Genomic DNA, 12,693 nt, shown 5'->3' with positions numbered 1-12,693 from the left:
ATGAACCAGTTTGCAGGGAAGAAATAGAGACACAGATGTGGAGAACAAACGTATGGACACCAAGGTGCGAATGTGGCAGGGGGGTGTGGAGTGACGTGACAAACTGGGAGATTGGGATTGACATATGTACACTAATATGTATAAAATGGATAACTAATAAGAACCTGCTGTATAAAAACATATTTTATAATAAACTATAATGGAAAAAAGTCTGAAAAAGAATCTATAGCTATATCTGAATCACTTTGCTGTACAGCAGAAACTAACACAACATTGTAAATCAACTATACTTCAATTAAAAAAAAATTTATTCAAGAGCTTAAAGTAACTAACTCTTTGTATGTCTAAAGAATTCAGAGATTATAAATAGGTTATAAGTTGACATTGTCTTTACAAAATTATATCACCTCCAACTTAGCATGATCAAATGGAATTACTTTTCACTTAAAGTCAAATCCACCTCCTGACAAGCCTGATAAATTCATGTAATCCCAGCCAACTTTTTTTTTTTCAGCAGGGGGGGTTGGGGGGTGTATATGTATTTGTGTGCACTGTGTGTATGCATATATATATTAATAGACTTCATTAATATAAAGTCTCATATGATAAAATTCACAACTTTAAAGATACAACCCAATGGATTCTGACAAAGGTATCACGATACGGAAGGTGCCGCCACCCCCAGAAGGTTCCCCGCAGGTGATCCCTGCTGTGCTCCTGGACTCACCAGCCTCTGGCACTAGAGCATCGCCAGTTCTAGGGCTTCAGGTAAATGAACCTGTTCCACAGGTGTTCCTTTGTGCCCCTAACTTCACTTAGCACAATGCTTTGCGACTCACGGATATTGAGTGTATCAGTATTTTGGTCCCCTTTATGGCTGAGCAGCATTTCACTGTGTGGATATTTCACAGTATTTCCCTGTGTGGACACCACGTGGGTGGAAATGAGGCTAGCTCAAGTTCTGTGTGGACCGATGCTTTCACTTCTCTTGGGTAAACGCTCAGGAGTAGGACCACCGGGCTTTACAGGCAGTGCAGGTTAGCACTGGGATATACCACAGACCCGTTTCTGTGCTCATAGCGCCTGCACCACAGGGACCGGGGTGGGGGAGGTTCCATGAGGAGCTCAAGGCCTGTGTCGCCCCCGAGACCTGCCTCTCCTGAACCCACAGCTCACACTGTCCACAGGGCCCGTTTGCAGTTAACTATGTACTGCAACACAACACACATTTAGTGACCTATTACAGCCGCTGGTATAGAAAAGGCATTTGTAAAATCTGTGAATGAATAAACCTTATAAAGCCACCTCTTTTCCAGTATGCCTGCCTTTCCTGCTGAATCACAGGGTGGATTTTCTAAAAACAGGGTCAATCCTACTGGGGTTGAACCCACTGCACCAAACAGAGAACTCCATAGGCACCCAACAGAGGACTGTTGGCTGAAACGACACTTATCCCTAAACAGCACAGTGGGGTTGGGCGAAGGCGAGGGAATTACCAGGCCTGACCTTTTTCATAGATCTGCTGCTTGTCTTCCGGGGAAAGAGAGTTGACCTTTTGCTTCAGTTTTTCTGCTTCCAGCTGCATTTGTTTCTCGGAATACTTGTCGTCTGGTTTCATTGATAAAGTCAACTTATGCTGATTATTCTGCAACAAAAAAGCCAAATTAAAACAAGATTTTATCATGTCCAGCACCAAGCCAGCCTCGAGCAGTTCCATTTTCCCGTTTCACACAGTCACGACGACAGAACTCGCCCCGAAGGGCTGTGTGCGGAAAGCCTGTGCGCCACACGCAATCCTTGAGGTCCACACGCAATCCTCGAGGTCCATGTGCTCTGCGGGGACCACGTACTCCACACAGGCCGGTGCTGTGACATGACCACTGTGGTTACTACGTCTTAACCACAAACGCGTTGACATTCAACATTCCCTTTACACGTTGGTTATACAAAGAAACCGCTTGCACTTTTTAATATTATAAACCTTTGGCTTTAGTCTAAATTGAAAATAACGTACAATAAAGTTATTTAATTTTTACCTAGTCTTCATTATACTGTTAACTTCTCAAAGGCTGGGACTAAATTCTGCACTCAATATTTTTATAAATTATGAGGACAAAACAGATGTTGCCCTAACGTGAAAATAAATGTTAGGTGACTTAATGTGCCCAATTTACGCAGCCACTAGAAACACACGCACGCAAAAGGTTCACCTGTGACACTACACAGAGTGGGAGAAGTACAGCACGACAAGCACCTCATGCAAAATAACTCGTAACTCAAGAGAGACTGCTGGCTGAATGGTCCCAAATGCTGGTGCACAGGAACGTGGCTCCCACTCATGGCAGGACTGTGTCGTTCCCCCACCCCCCGACCCCCGGGGAAAGGGAGGTAGATGACATTCTGTCCTATTAATGACCATCCACCAAGGAACACACACCAAGCACAAAAGCCCACAAATCTGTGGAGACAAACAAGCGAGCACCAGAAGACGCCTTGGTAAAAACAACCAGAACATTTACACATTTAGGCGACTCTTCTCGTATTCTATATATCCCATTACCAAAACACGACAAAAACACAGGCAGATGTTTTGTTACACACATACCTACACAATTCACATGTAAAAAAACACATGCACATATTCATATAAAAACCAACCTGCCTAAGAATCTGGAAAATTGAATTTTTAAAGCTAATATGACCATTTACAATTTTAATTAGTAAGTAAGAAATTATGTCACCTATTAGCAGAAATGGACTTACACAATGTAGATTATATTCCTAATGTTCCCTTCATTGTTATAAAATTCCACTTCAAAACTACAGATATAAATTCTCCAAGTTTCTTACCTTAAAATACTGTTTTACTTTTTCTTGCAAAAATTTTGGATTTTCCTGAAGGCACTTCCGGAACTGGGCCACCTGACTCCCGAGCTTGAGGAGCTCCACGGGGTCCCCGTCGTGATTCCAGCAGGAAGCTACGTACTGCAACGGGGGTCACAACATGTGGCACGTTACCTGTGAACTCTGCGTCGGTTCAGCCAACATCCAAGCCTGCCTTTTCATTAAGACTCAGTTTCTATATTTAAAAATATCACAGATGACTGTTCATGACAAAAATTAAGTCATTCTTTGGCTAGAAGAAGGAAAACTAAACTCATTTTATGTGAGTTTTTTTCCTAACAAATTAAAAAGCACAGGTTCAAAAATTACTTTTTGGAAAATATAATTACTAATAGTTATCATAAATCCCTATCCGTTTAAAGCACTCTGCATAAATCTATTAAAAAATAAGACATCGGAAAGCTAATGAATTAAGCTAGTAAAAAGACAAGCAACGTATTACTAAAATTAACAGTAATTTTATATCCGATCTGAAACACCGTTAACTTTCAAGGTTCAAATGAAAGGTGCTGTGAATAACAATCTGTATTTTCGAGAACCACTAATTATAAAGGTAACAAAAAAAGAGAAGTGAGGCGTTTGAGCAATACACACAGACGTCAGGGCGAGTCCAAAGCTGACAGACTGGTGCTTCATCTGTATCTCAATTTTATGAAGTAAGGCTTCAATTCGATCATCTTCAAATCCTTTCCTATAGAAACACCAAGAACTCAGATGTTAAGAAATCCATGTTTCTGAACAAGGCAGCTCCCATGAAGGAGTATGTGTTCTGTGACGTAAAGTGCCCCCTACACTCAGGAGGGGGCACTCCAGCCCAGCCCCACAGACACCTCACGTACTCAATGATGTCATCCAGTGTCCTATCCACGAGGTCCTGGACTGTCTGAATGTCCTTCTCTGCAATACCCTGCAGGCCCACGCTGAAGTAGGCCTCCCGTGTGCAGCCATTGTACCTGGGATACAAAAGCAGGTAATGCGTTAGAATCTGTACAGCCTCCATCACTCGTTTATAAGATGCTTTACTGAGATCAAATCCTCTACAGGACATAGGCAAGGACTCCCCCATGAGAAAGCCAGTAAAGCAGCATCCTCGGGTATTTGCTGTTCAGATACAACTAGTCACATTTACATTCATGTCCTTTTAACATTTCTAAAAATCACAATTTAAATTTTAGATTTAAAGCAGAATAAATCTAGAGAGTTTTAACAAAATCTTAAGATTTCAAAGAATATTTAATGGCCTGATTTTTAAAACAGGCAGCAGTATGCCATTCTGAGATCTTGGAAGAGCTACCTTGTTGGGTTTTGTTTGGGTTTTTTTGCCAAATGTCCCCTGCAGGGGACACAAACAGCTTGTCCTGGAACCATAGCTGGGGCGGGAAGAGGGCCGTCCTGTGACTATGGAATGTGGAGCATCTACACCCCTGACCCCCGCCCATGAGCTGCCAGTTGTGACAACCTAAAATGTGTCCAGACATTGTGAGATGTCAAAATTGCCCCTATCGTGGACTAATGATCTGATCTGATAATAAAACGTACCCAACGTCAGGGGAAAAGTCTGTGCCGAGTCCAGATTCAATGAGGGCTTTGTAGAAGGGCGAGTTGGGGCCACTGATCAAGAGTGAAGACAGAAGGCTCAACGTGAAGGCTTCAAATGTGTCAGTGATGCTTCATTTATAAACACGGGAGGGGGGAGAAAAAAAGGGAAACGGTTGGCCCTTATAAATGTTTTCAAAATTATTAAAATCACTAATAAATTGACACTTATTTCCCCCAAAAACTGAAATTCTACTAGAAATTCTTGCATTTCAACTTCTATTTTAACAGTTACACGGGTAAAGAGAGTATTTTTTGATATTCAAAGCTCTCATATGCTGGGATTCTGGGGCTCCCAAACCCTGAGGCTAACAGAGCTGCACATCGCATGCTATCATACAACAGGGTGCCCAGCACTCTGACATGCACTGTTTCAGTATAACCGCACCGCCCACACGCAGATGAGAGACACACAGGAAACGGGGCCATTCGGTCAGGCTGTGCAGCTGCAGAGGGCAGACACAGACAGGACCCCTTCCTGCCCACACACCCTGTGGGCCCAGGCCTCTGGAATTAGTCTCGTGTGAACAAATGTTCTTTCAAGGCCACAGTTCACAGTGCTCTTCTCACACACAGAGGCATCCCCGACCCCCAACACTAAACCCAAACCATCCCAGACGTTGTTAAAAACACCCCACAGCTAACACTGCTGGACTCCTGAATTCTTACTGTCCACTCACTTACGCCCAAGTGGAGCGTCCCCCGCCCCCAACCTCCCAGCTACCCCGTCCCCACTGGGTCAGCAGCGTGAGCACACTCACTCTGGCAGGAGGAAGCTGACACTGATGGTCGTCTGCTCTGAGGAGCCCGCGGCCAGCGAGTCTGGGGCACACGTGATCTGGAACTCCCTCTGGAAGAGGACAGCGCGTGTGTGAAGGGGTTCAACCAAGCACAGGTTACCTGATGTATAAAACGGTCCACAGGATACTTTTCACTAGATTAACTTTCCTCCCAAACAAATAACTGCTCTTCAGGCTTGAGAAGCTGTTACGTACACAGCACAGTCCACGGCATCTGAAAACCCTATTAACATATGCCCGTGCCTCCGTAGCATGTATCTCACAGGCCTGGTGACACTTATGACTCTGGACCCGGCACTTACAGGCTTATCCCAAGGCTTCTGGGCTGGCACTGTGGTATGTGGCTTGATTCTCTGAAATTTACTCAGTGCTTCTTCATGAATTTGTTTCAGATGCTGTTCTAGCGGAAAATTACCATAAGTGAAGAACCTGAAATTTTGAGAGAATACCTTAGTTTATTTTAGGTTAAAAGATTAGAAATCAACAGACGGCTTTGTATGAACTGGAGGGTGTGCAGGACATGACAGCCGATAACAAGCCAGTTTCCAGGCTGAAGTGAACTTCACACAGGAACACCTTTTTTCACTTAATTTAACCACAAACACTGAAGAGGCTTTTGCTCTTTTTACAAGATATGGTTCAAACAAAACACAAACTGTACAAAAGGTATTAATTAAATGTACTCTGGCAAAAATTGCTCTTCATTTTGAATCTACTATTAAAGGTGTTTCAAAAACCAAATAAGTTGCACATTAACATACTTAAGACCTTAGCTACAGTAACACAATAATCCACCTAAGACTACCAAACAAAATTTAATTCACAAACTTCAAATTTAGGCTACAAGTTTCAGGTCACACATGTTTTTAAGACAACATATTATTCATCGGGGATAAAGAAGACAATGACAGACTTCATCTTTGTAACAGAATGCTGTGTGAGCTACGCTTAAGGGCTAGGGAAGTAGCATCCTAAAGATCCCGTCACATCTCCCACTCGGAATATAGAATGTGATAATCCAGGGCAACAAGCACCCCCGGTGCCATCTAAACACAGTCTCTATATGCCCGTCTGCATTTAGCTCCAGAACTCCCCGAAAAAAGGCCAGCTATGGACTGGGGGCAGGATGAGCCTGGATTTGGGGCTGGGGCAGAAACCAGTGAAGTTACTGAAGACTAAAGACCTTCAGAAAGACAGGATGACTGTCAAGGAACTTCCTTAGGCCACAGTGGGGCAAATTTGAGCATTAAAAAAATTTATTTTAATTTCACTTGATCACACCTTAAATATACACGTATATGAAAACGTTTCCATGAGGTTGTAATAATATTTTAAAAAATGAAATAATTCAAACAAGACTAAAAAAAAGTCCTTTCTGTCGTCACTGGAGGAGTGCCAGCCCCCAAAACTGGACAGCCAAGGGAAACCTCACTCCCACTGCCCACCCACCGCCTTTCCCGAGAGAACAGTACTTCAGGGTAAATTCTTCTTTACAGAAACCCAGCCAATAAATATAGAAGAAATTACAGAATTCTTTAGAAAATTTGCAAATCCTATCACAGGAACTGCTCCAGGCAACAATTATCACTGAACATGAGAGCCACTCCCAGGCCGTGAGGAGTGTGAATATTCTTGGGGCCAGCACGCCACCCCAGCAGACGGCCTGGGTCCGCAGGGGGAGCGGGCTTTCAGTGGAGCGAGGTCGCCATCACCATCCCACCAGCCCTGGCATCCCCGCTGGGTGCCGCAGGCATGCAGGCATCACCTACGAGGGTGCAGGCAGTCTATGGACCCACGTCCAGCTCTCAGGAAACGCAGAAGCACGTCCGCCAATACCAGAGAAGCGGCGAGACACCCCAGAAGGCGAGAAAGTCAAGAGGGGGCCTGGCCTAACGTCTTCAACTGGTCCATGAGAATGAGGAGGGGGCATTGTCCCACTAGAAAGGGTGCTTAGGAGACACGGCAGGGAAAGGCAGTTTGTGGGCCTCATCTGATCAAACATTTCAGGGACAACTGGAAAATCAATTTGGGCTGAGGTATAGGTGGTTTTAATCAGTTTTAATCAATTATTTTTTATTTTGTTAAACGTGAAAATGCTATTATCTTATGTAAAAGAACATCCTCGAACATATCTGCATGTATCTACGTATACCTATGTACACGTCCAAAGGATGAAGCTACGTGCTAAGTGTACAGAGTTCGTTGTTCTACTCTTTACACTCTCCTGGATGCTTTAGACTTTTCATAATTTAAATTTTAAAATTTTGCACTTAAAATAATCTTGCAAGTATGACTTTACATGAACGCTTAATGTATTTGCAAACACGGCTATTAGCGTTTTATTATTAACAGTATCTTACACAAGCAATCTAATAGGAAGTAAATCTCTGAGGTTTACTGATGCAGCTGCCACTTTGGGGGCACCTCTCCAGGGCCCATGTCAGCCTGCAAGGAGGACCTGCCAGCCTCCCCTGTCACCCCCTCAGCACAAAGCTGAGCTGCAGAGGAGGCACGCGGGCAGGCCAGGCCCTCACCTTGCTGGGCGTGTGAGAGTTACCGCTGCAGACCCGAAGGAGTGTCTAAACGCACACATTATTAAGCAAACCTTTCCAAGCCGAACTGGAGAAAAGCATGACAGTGCAAGGAAAGCAAACACCTGGCACCGAGCTTCACAAGGCAGTCACCTGGCGTTGCTGGGGTGGTAGTGTGTGGCGTGGAACTGTCTGAGCTGCTCCCACGTGAGGTCCGGGATGCACAAGGGGTCCCCTCCAGAGACCACTGAGTATGTGTGGTCGGGAAGCAGGTGGCTCTGAACGTGCTGCGAGAACATCCTCTCGTTATCTGTCTTCAAGTAAAAGTACACGTGTACGTGAAAACCAACGCAGGCACTGTTCGTGTAATTCAACAAATGAGCCACGTCCTGGGAGCACACCCACCAACATCCCGCAAGGACAACTGTTCTCGTGGTACATGAGGACGCCCACCGATGCATCTTTCAGCCATGAAGTGATGTTAATTAAGCTATGTATGGTTTTTTCAGGCGTGGTGCTACCGCACACTTTTAAGCCCTACAGTAAAGTGTACACATAACTTTTACACGCACCGGGAGCCAAAAAACCCCGCGACCCACCTTACTGAGACATTCCCTTTATGCAGTGGTCTTTACCAATAACTTGATATGTAATTAGATCTGTAAACTCCACCATACACTCGGGCAAGAGAGAGTGGAAAAGACACGGTCTCGGGATCGTCAGAAACGCGGTCTTCACCTGGCTGACGCCCTGCAGGTCACAGGTCACAGTGGCTCCCACACCACAGCTGGGAACTGCTGTCCAGCTCACCGTCCTGCAGTCCCTGCTCACAGCACTGTGCCCGCTAATTCCAGTTCTCATAGTGAGAAAACTGGGACATGGCATGACGCCAACTAGCTACCGAGCCTATTTGTACTTCAACACTTTATACAGTAAGATAATTTAGCCCAACATGAAAAAGGAAAACACTCACAAACGCTCCCTTCATTTCGTTAAAGACGACTCCTTTAAAGACCAACGGCGTCTGGGGGTCATTGGGATCCTCATGTTCTAGTCGCCATCCTTCCTGCCTAAAGAGTAGCAAACAATTACACGGGGACGGTGACTCTATCACTAAGGTAAAGATCAATTAACCAATCACAACATACCAGAAATCCAGTTCCCGTAAGCAGGGAAAGAAGGCTGCGTCCAAATACACGGATAGGAGGTTCCGGAAGTCCTTGGGGTTTTGTGTGGAAAATGGGTACAGGGTGTAATCACTAGCTGGACACAATGAAGAGGGCGATTTTAAATACAGCAGTAGTTCCCGCAGGACTCCTCCACCTCAGCCCCGTCTCAGCCTCACGGCAGGCCTGACCTGGCAGGGGCACAGAGGCAGCAGCGCCCACTCTGGGGGGCAGGTCTGGCGCCGGGGTCACCGCGGGCCCAGAGGACGGCCTGGCCCACGGAGCGCCCACTGTGTGTGCCCAGCCGCCCCCGTCGCCAGTCCGTCACTGCCCGGCTTCCTGCAGTCACCACCCAGACACCAGCACCATCACCGCTAACCTAAGCTCCAGAGGCCGAGCTTTATAACATTACTTCCCAAAGAAAATGGCTGTCACCTTTTCCAGACAAAACTCAGACACATTTTTCCTAAAACTCCAGGTTTTATAATCAACCACAATTTGGCTTTCCCAAATGATTAAGCTTCTAACGTCCTCCAGACAGGGAATGGGAAATCTACCCCAGTCTCCTGAGTGCCAACACCCCACCCCCTCCCGCCATCTCAGAAACTGCGGGAAGGCAGGGCTGTGTCCCGAGACCGCGTCTCACCCGTGAAGGCGTTCATGAACGTAGACAGCGACCTGTTCAGCATCTTGAAGAAGGGGTCCCGGCAGGGGTACCTCTGAGAGCCACACAGGACCGTGTGCTCCAGGACGTGCGGGGCACCGCTGCTGTCCATGGGGGTGGTGCGGAACTGCACACTGCGGGGACAGGGTCCACACCTGGTCAGCCACCGCCTGGCCGTGGGGAGCGGAGGAGGGAAACTCCTCTACTCTCCCTGTTAAACTGCTGAAGGTGCAGGAGATGCTCCAAGCAGAGCATCCAGATCGTGACCTCAGGACGCAACACACACCTGAACAGGTTATTTCTGTCCTCTCTGGCCAGGTGCAAGTGCTGTGCTCCCGTGCTGTCATGGCTGAGTTTCACGGCGGTCAGGGACAGCTCAGGAACAGATGTTACCTGAACCAACAAGGAAAACAGGAAGAACTCAACTCGGCTGGGAAGGCATCCAGGACGGTGACAGTGCATCCAGGGCTGCAGGACCAGCTCACCTGCCTGAGGCTAAGGCAGTACTGGCAGGAACCACCACGTCCAGAGCCCACAGACCAGGAAGACAGGACCCGGGGCTGAGTACAAGGCACACCTTCTCTCCTCAATGCTCACTGTTGGCTAGGGATTTCCTGACTGCGCCACAGGTAACGCTGGGAAGCAAGCATTCCCACCCATCAGGGTGATGAGACAGTTTGCTAAGACCACAGAGCCTGGATTGAGACCCCTTCCGTCACACCAGGCTGCCCCGAAGGAGATCAGGCTTTCGCCTGGAATGTCTGTGGTGTCTCTTGCACACTTCATCTCCGGGGATGCTCAGAACAGCCCTGCCAGGAGGTAAACACGGGGATGGACCTGAGCCTGGGGCAGCTGAAGGATGCTCTTGGGACTAAACTTTGCTTCTACTGGTTTGAGTTCCTGGGTGAGCTGGGGCTATCACCAGTTACTTGTTCCTAGCGGGAGGGTCCATGAGGGTACAGATCACTCCCCACAGAGGCAAACCCGTTCTCACCCCTGGTGGAGGTTGTGTGTGCGGGCGTGCTTCCGTAACTTCCACTGTCCTTGGTACTAAAGCAAATGTATCAAGGCCCCTCTCCTTCAACCGCAGCACCGCATCATCGTAACCACCACACAGCCGTGAGAGTGACTTGTCTTCGCTGACAACTTACTGGCAGGGCAGAGATTAGAACTCGGGTGTCCTGAGCCTGCTCTGGGGGGCCCTGCCACAAAAGCTATGTGCTTCAAGTGCTCTACTGATGCCCACGTAAGCTATACCTATGAAATCACTTGTCTCAAAATCATTTACACCTCAGAGTTCACAACTATACTTTGTAAGATGCGATCAATGAATTTAAAACCAGTCTGCCTCATAAACAGCTTTCACAGTAACTGTTTCTAAAAAGCATGACAGCTTATCATAAACTAAGTTTCTGATAGCTTATCATAAGTAAGTTTCTACAAAACTTGAAACATAAAGGAAAAGAATCAGCCTCTGAACAAGGCATTATTAACCACAACTGTATTAGAAATCCCAAGTCCCCTGAGAAGTCTTTAGGGGCCTCACAAAAGGCCCCTAAACGGGAGTCTTTAGGGGCTCTCTCCCACAGCCATGAACCCCTCTAAGTGGCTCAAAGCTCCTGGACCCTGCCTTGAACACTCCCTGCCCCTGCGCTGGGCCCGCTCCCACTTCCTGGAGACAGATGGCGGCTCTCCTCTCATGCTCTACAAACCCGTCCCCACCCAGCGCCCAGCAGCCCCCTCTCCTGCATCTTCCTCTTGCTCTCTGCACCTCAGCAAGCTGTTCCTTGTCCTGAAGCTGCACACGTGTCCTTCTGACTGTGAGCTGCTTGCTTTTGTTTTCATTAGAGTGTCAAGCACAGTGTGACACCAGCAACCAGTCAATTATATGATGTGCATTGTTTTCAATTATAGCATTAAAGAAAAAAACAATGTGAAAGTTTAAGCCAAACAAAGCAATAACAAAATAAAATCCATTTTTACATAAACTTAAGTACCTATAGGCCCACAATCTCTTTTCTATAATCCTGAAACCCAAGTGGCTCAAAACCAGAAAGATTTTGCCCAAGTTTGGAGCAAACTCAGCCGATGGTGAAACTTGACCTGAATAGATGTGGGGCCTTCAGTCTTCATTACCGGTCACGACTGATGCAGAAACAAAAATGAGTTCATTTACTTTCTGAGCTCTGAAAAGATGTTAGACGTCTAGGGATTCAGGGAAGGCGTTAGGGATTTGTACTCATTTAAGAGTCAGAAAATCCCTTCATTTGCAAAACTACGCTCCTTTGAGCACCTGCTGTGAAACAGGAGGAAGCCAGGGCCTGGGGACAAAGATGAAAACCCCTGCGGTCTCTGCTCTGGGACCTGACACAGGAAGAGCACACAGGACCTACCTGGCTGACAGTGAAGCCATGGATCTTCTCTCCGACCCGGTACCGCAGCAGCGCCCTCTCACAGGCCATGGTGCTCGCCCACCTCCATGCTCCGAGGCTGGCGGTGCTATGTTTAAGGAAAATAATCAAAGTTACATGATTTGCAGGGAGATTGGCTAACATAATTCAGCAACATAATGAAAACGTTGTCATGGGATAAAGAATTCAAAGAAAAATGAAAACCTGCATCTTCTAAACAAACACATTCCAGGAAATTTCCATTAAAGTTCTTTCAGTTTTATCTCAACTCATGCAACGTCAACTAATAAATAAATGCTGAAAACCTTTTATTTGTACATGTCCATAAATAACTATAATACAATTACGACACCCACTTCCCTAGTGTAAAAAACAACTCATGTCAAAATCACACTATGCCAATAAACTGAGTCTACAATAAAGTCCCATTACGTACCTACCAAATGGGTGAAAACCACGAAGTCTAGTTATTACCAGGGAGTCACACACAGCCACTGGGTGTGCACACTGAATGGAGACTGCGGAAGAGCACTGGCCTTATTCAGATTAGCAGTTCATTCCCCTGGATGTATGTCACACACACACACACACACACACACACACACACACACACACACACAC

General features: G+C 46.4%; 1 protein-coding gene across 4 annotated transcripts in view; it reads right to left on the bottom strand.

Moving 5' to 3' along the window:
* Positions 1-12,693, bottom strand: part of PITRM1 (pitrilysin metallopeptidase 1) — a 31,473-nt gene that overhangs the window by 17,071 nt on the left and 1,709 nt on the right. For 3 of the 4 annotated variants that reach the window (XR_003429255.1, XM_027089346.1, XM_027089347.1), the window contains exons 2-14: positions 12,055-12,160; positions 9,948-10,054; positions 9,644-9,795; positions 8,980-9,094; positions 8,805-8,901; positions 7,985-8,145; positions 5,603-5,729; positions 5,262-5,350; positions 4,444-4,572; positions 3,744-3,857; positions 3,499-3,595; positions 2,851-2,985; positions 1,507-1,645 (exon numbers count right to left, since the gene is read on the bottom strand). Coding sequence is in view for 3 of the 4 variants with exons in the window: in XM_027089346.1 (XP_026945147.1) it covers positions 1,507-1,645; positions 2,851-2,985; positions 3,499-3,595; positions 3,744-3,857; positions 4,444-4,572; positions 5,262-5,350; positions 5,603-5,729; positions 7,985-8,145; positions 8,805-8,901; positions 8,980-9,094; positions 9,644-9,795; positions 9,948-10,054; positions 12,055-12,160 (1,568 nt within the window). In the remaining variant the exon portion in view is untranslated. Of the gene's footprint in view, positions 1-1,506; positions 1,646-2,850; positions 2,986-3,498; positions 3,596-3,743; positions 3,858-4,443; positions 4,573-5,261; positions 5,351-5,602; positions 5,730-7,984; positions 8,146-8,804; positions 8,907-8,979; positions 9,095-9,643; positions 9,796-9,947; positions 10,055-12,054; positions 12,161-12,693 lie in introns of those variants that run through there. The other variant, XM_027089349.1, reaches the window with a different exon arrangement.

Source organism: Aethalodelphis obliquidens, unplaced genomic scaffold (assembly GCF_003676395.1).
Source record: "Aethalodelphis obliquidens isolate GAN/ISIS:26980383/991018 unplaced genomic scaffold, ASM367639v1 scaffold65, whole genome shotgun sequence".
Taxonomy (NCBI): Eukaryota; Metazoa; Chordata; class Mammalia; order Artiodactyla; family Delphinidae; genus Aethalodelphis; species Aethalodelphis obliquidens.
This window is presented reverse-complemented; position numbering and strand designations above follow the sequence as displayed.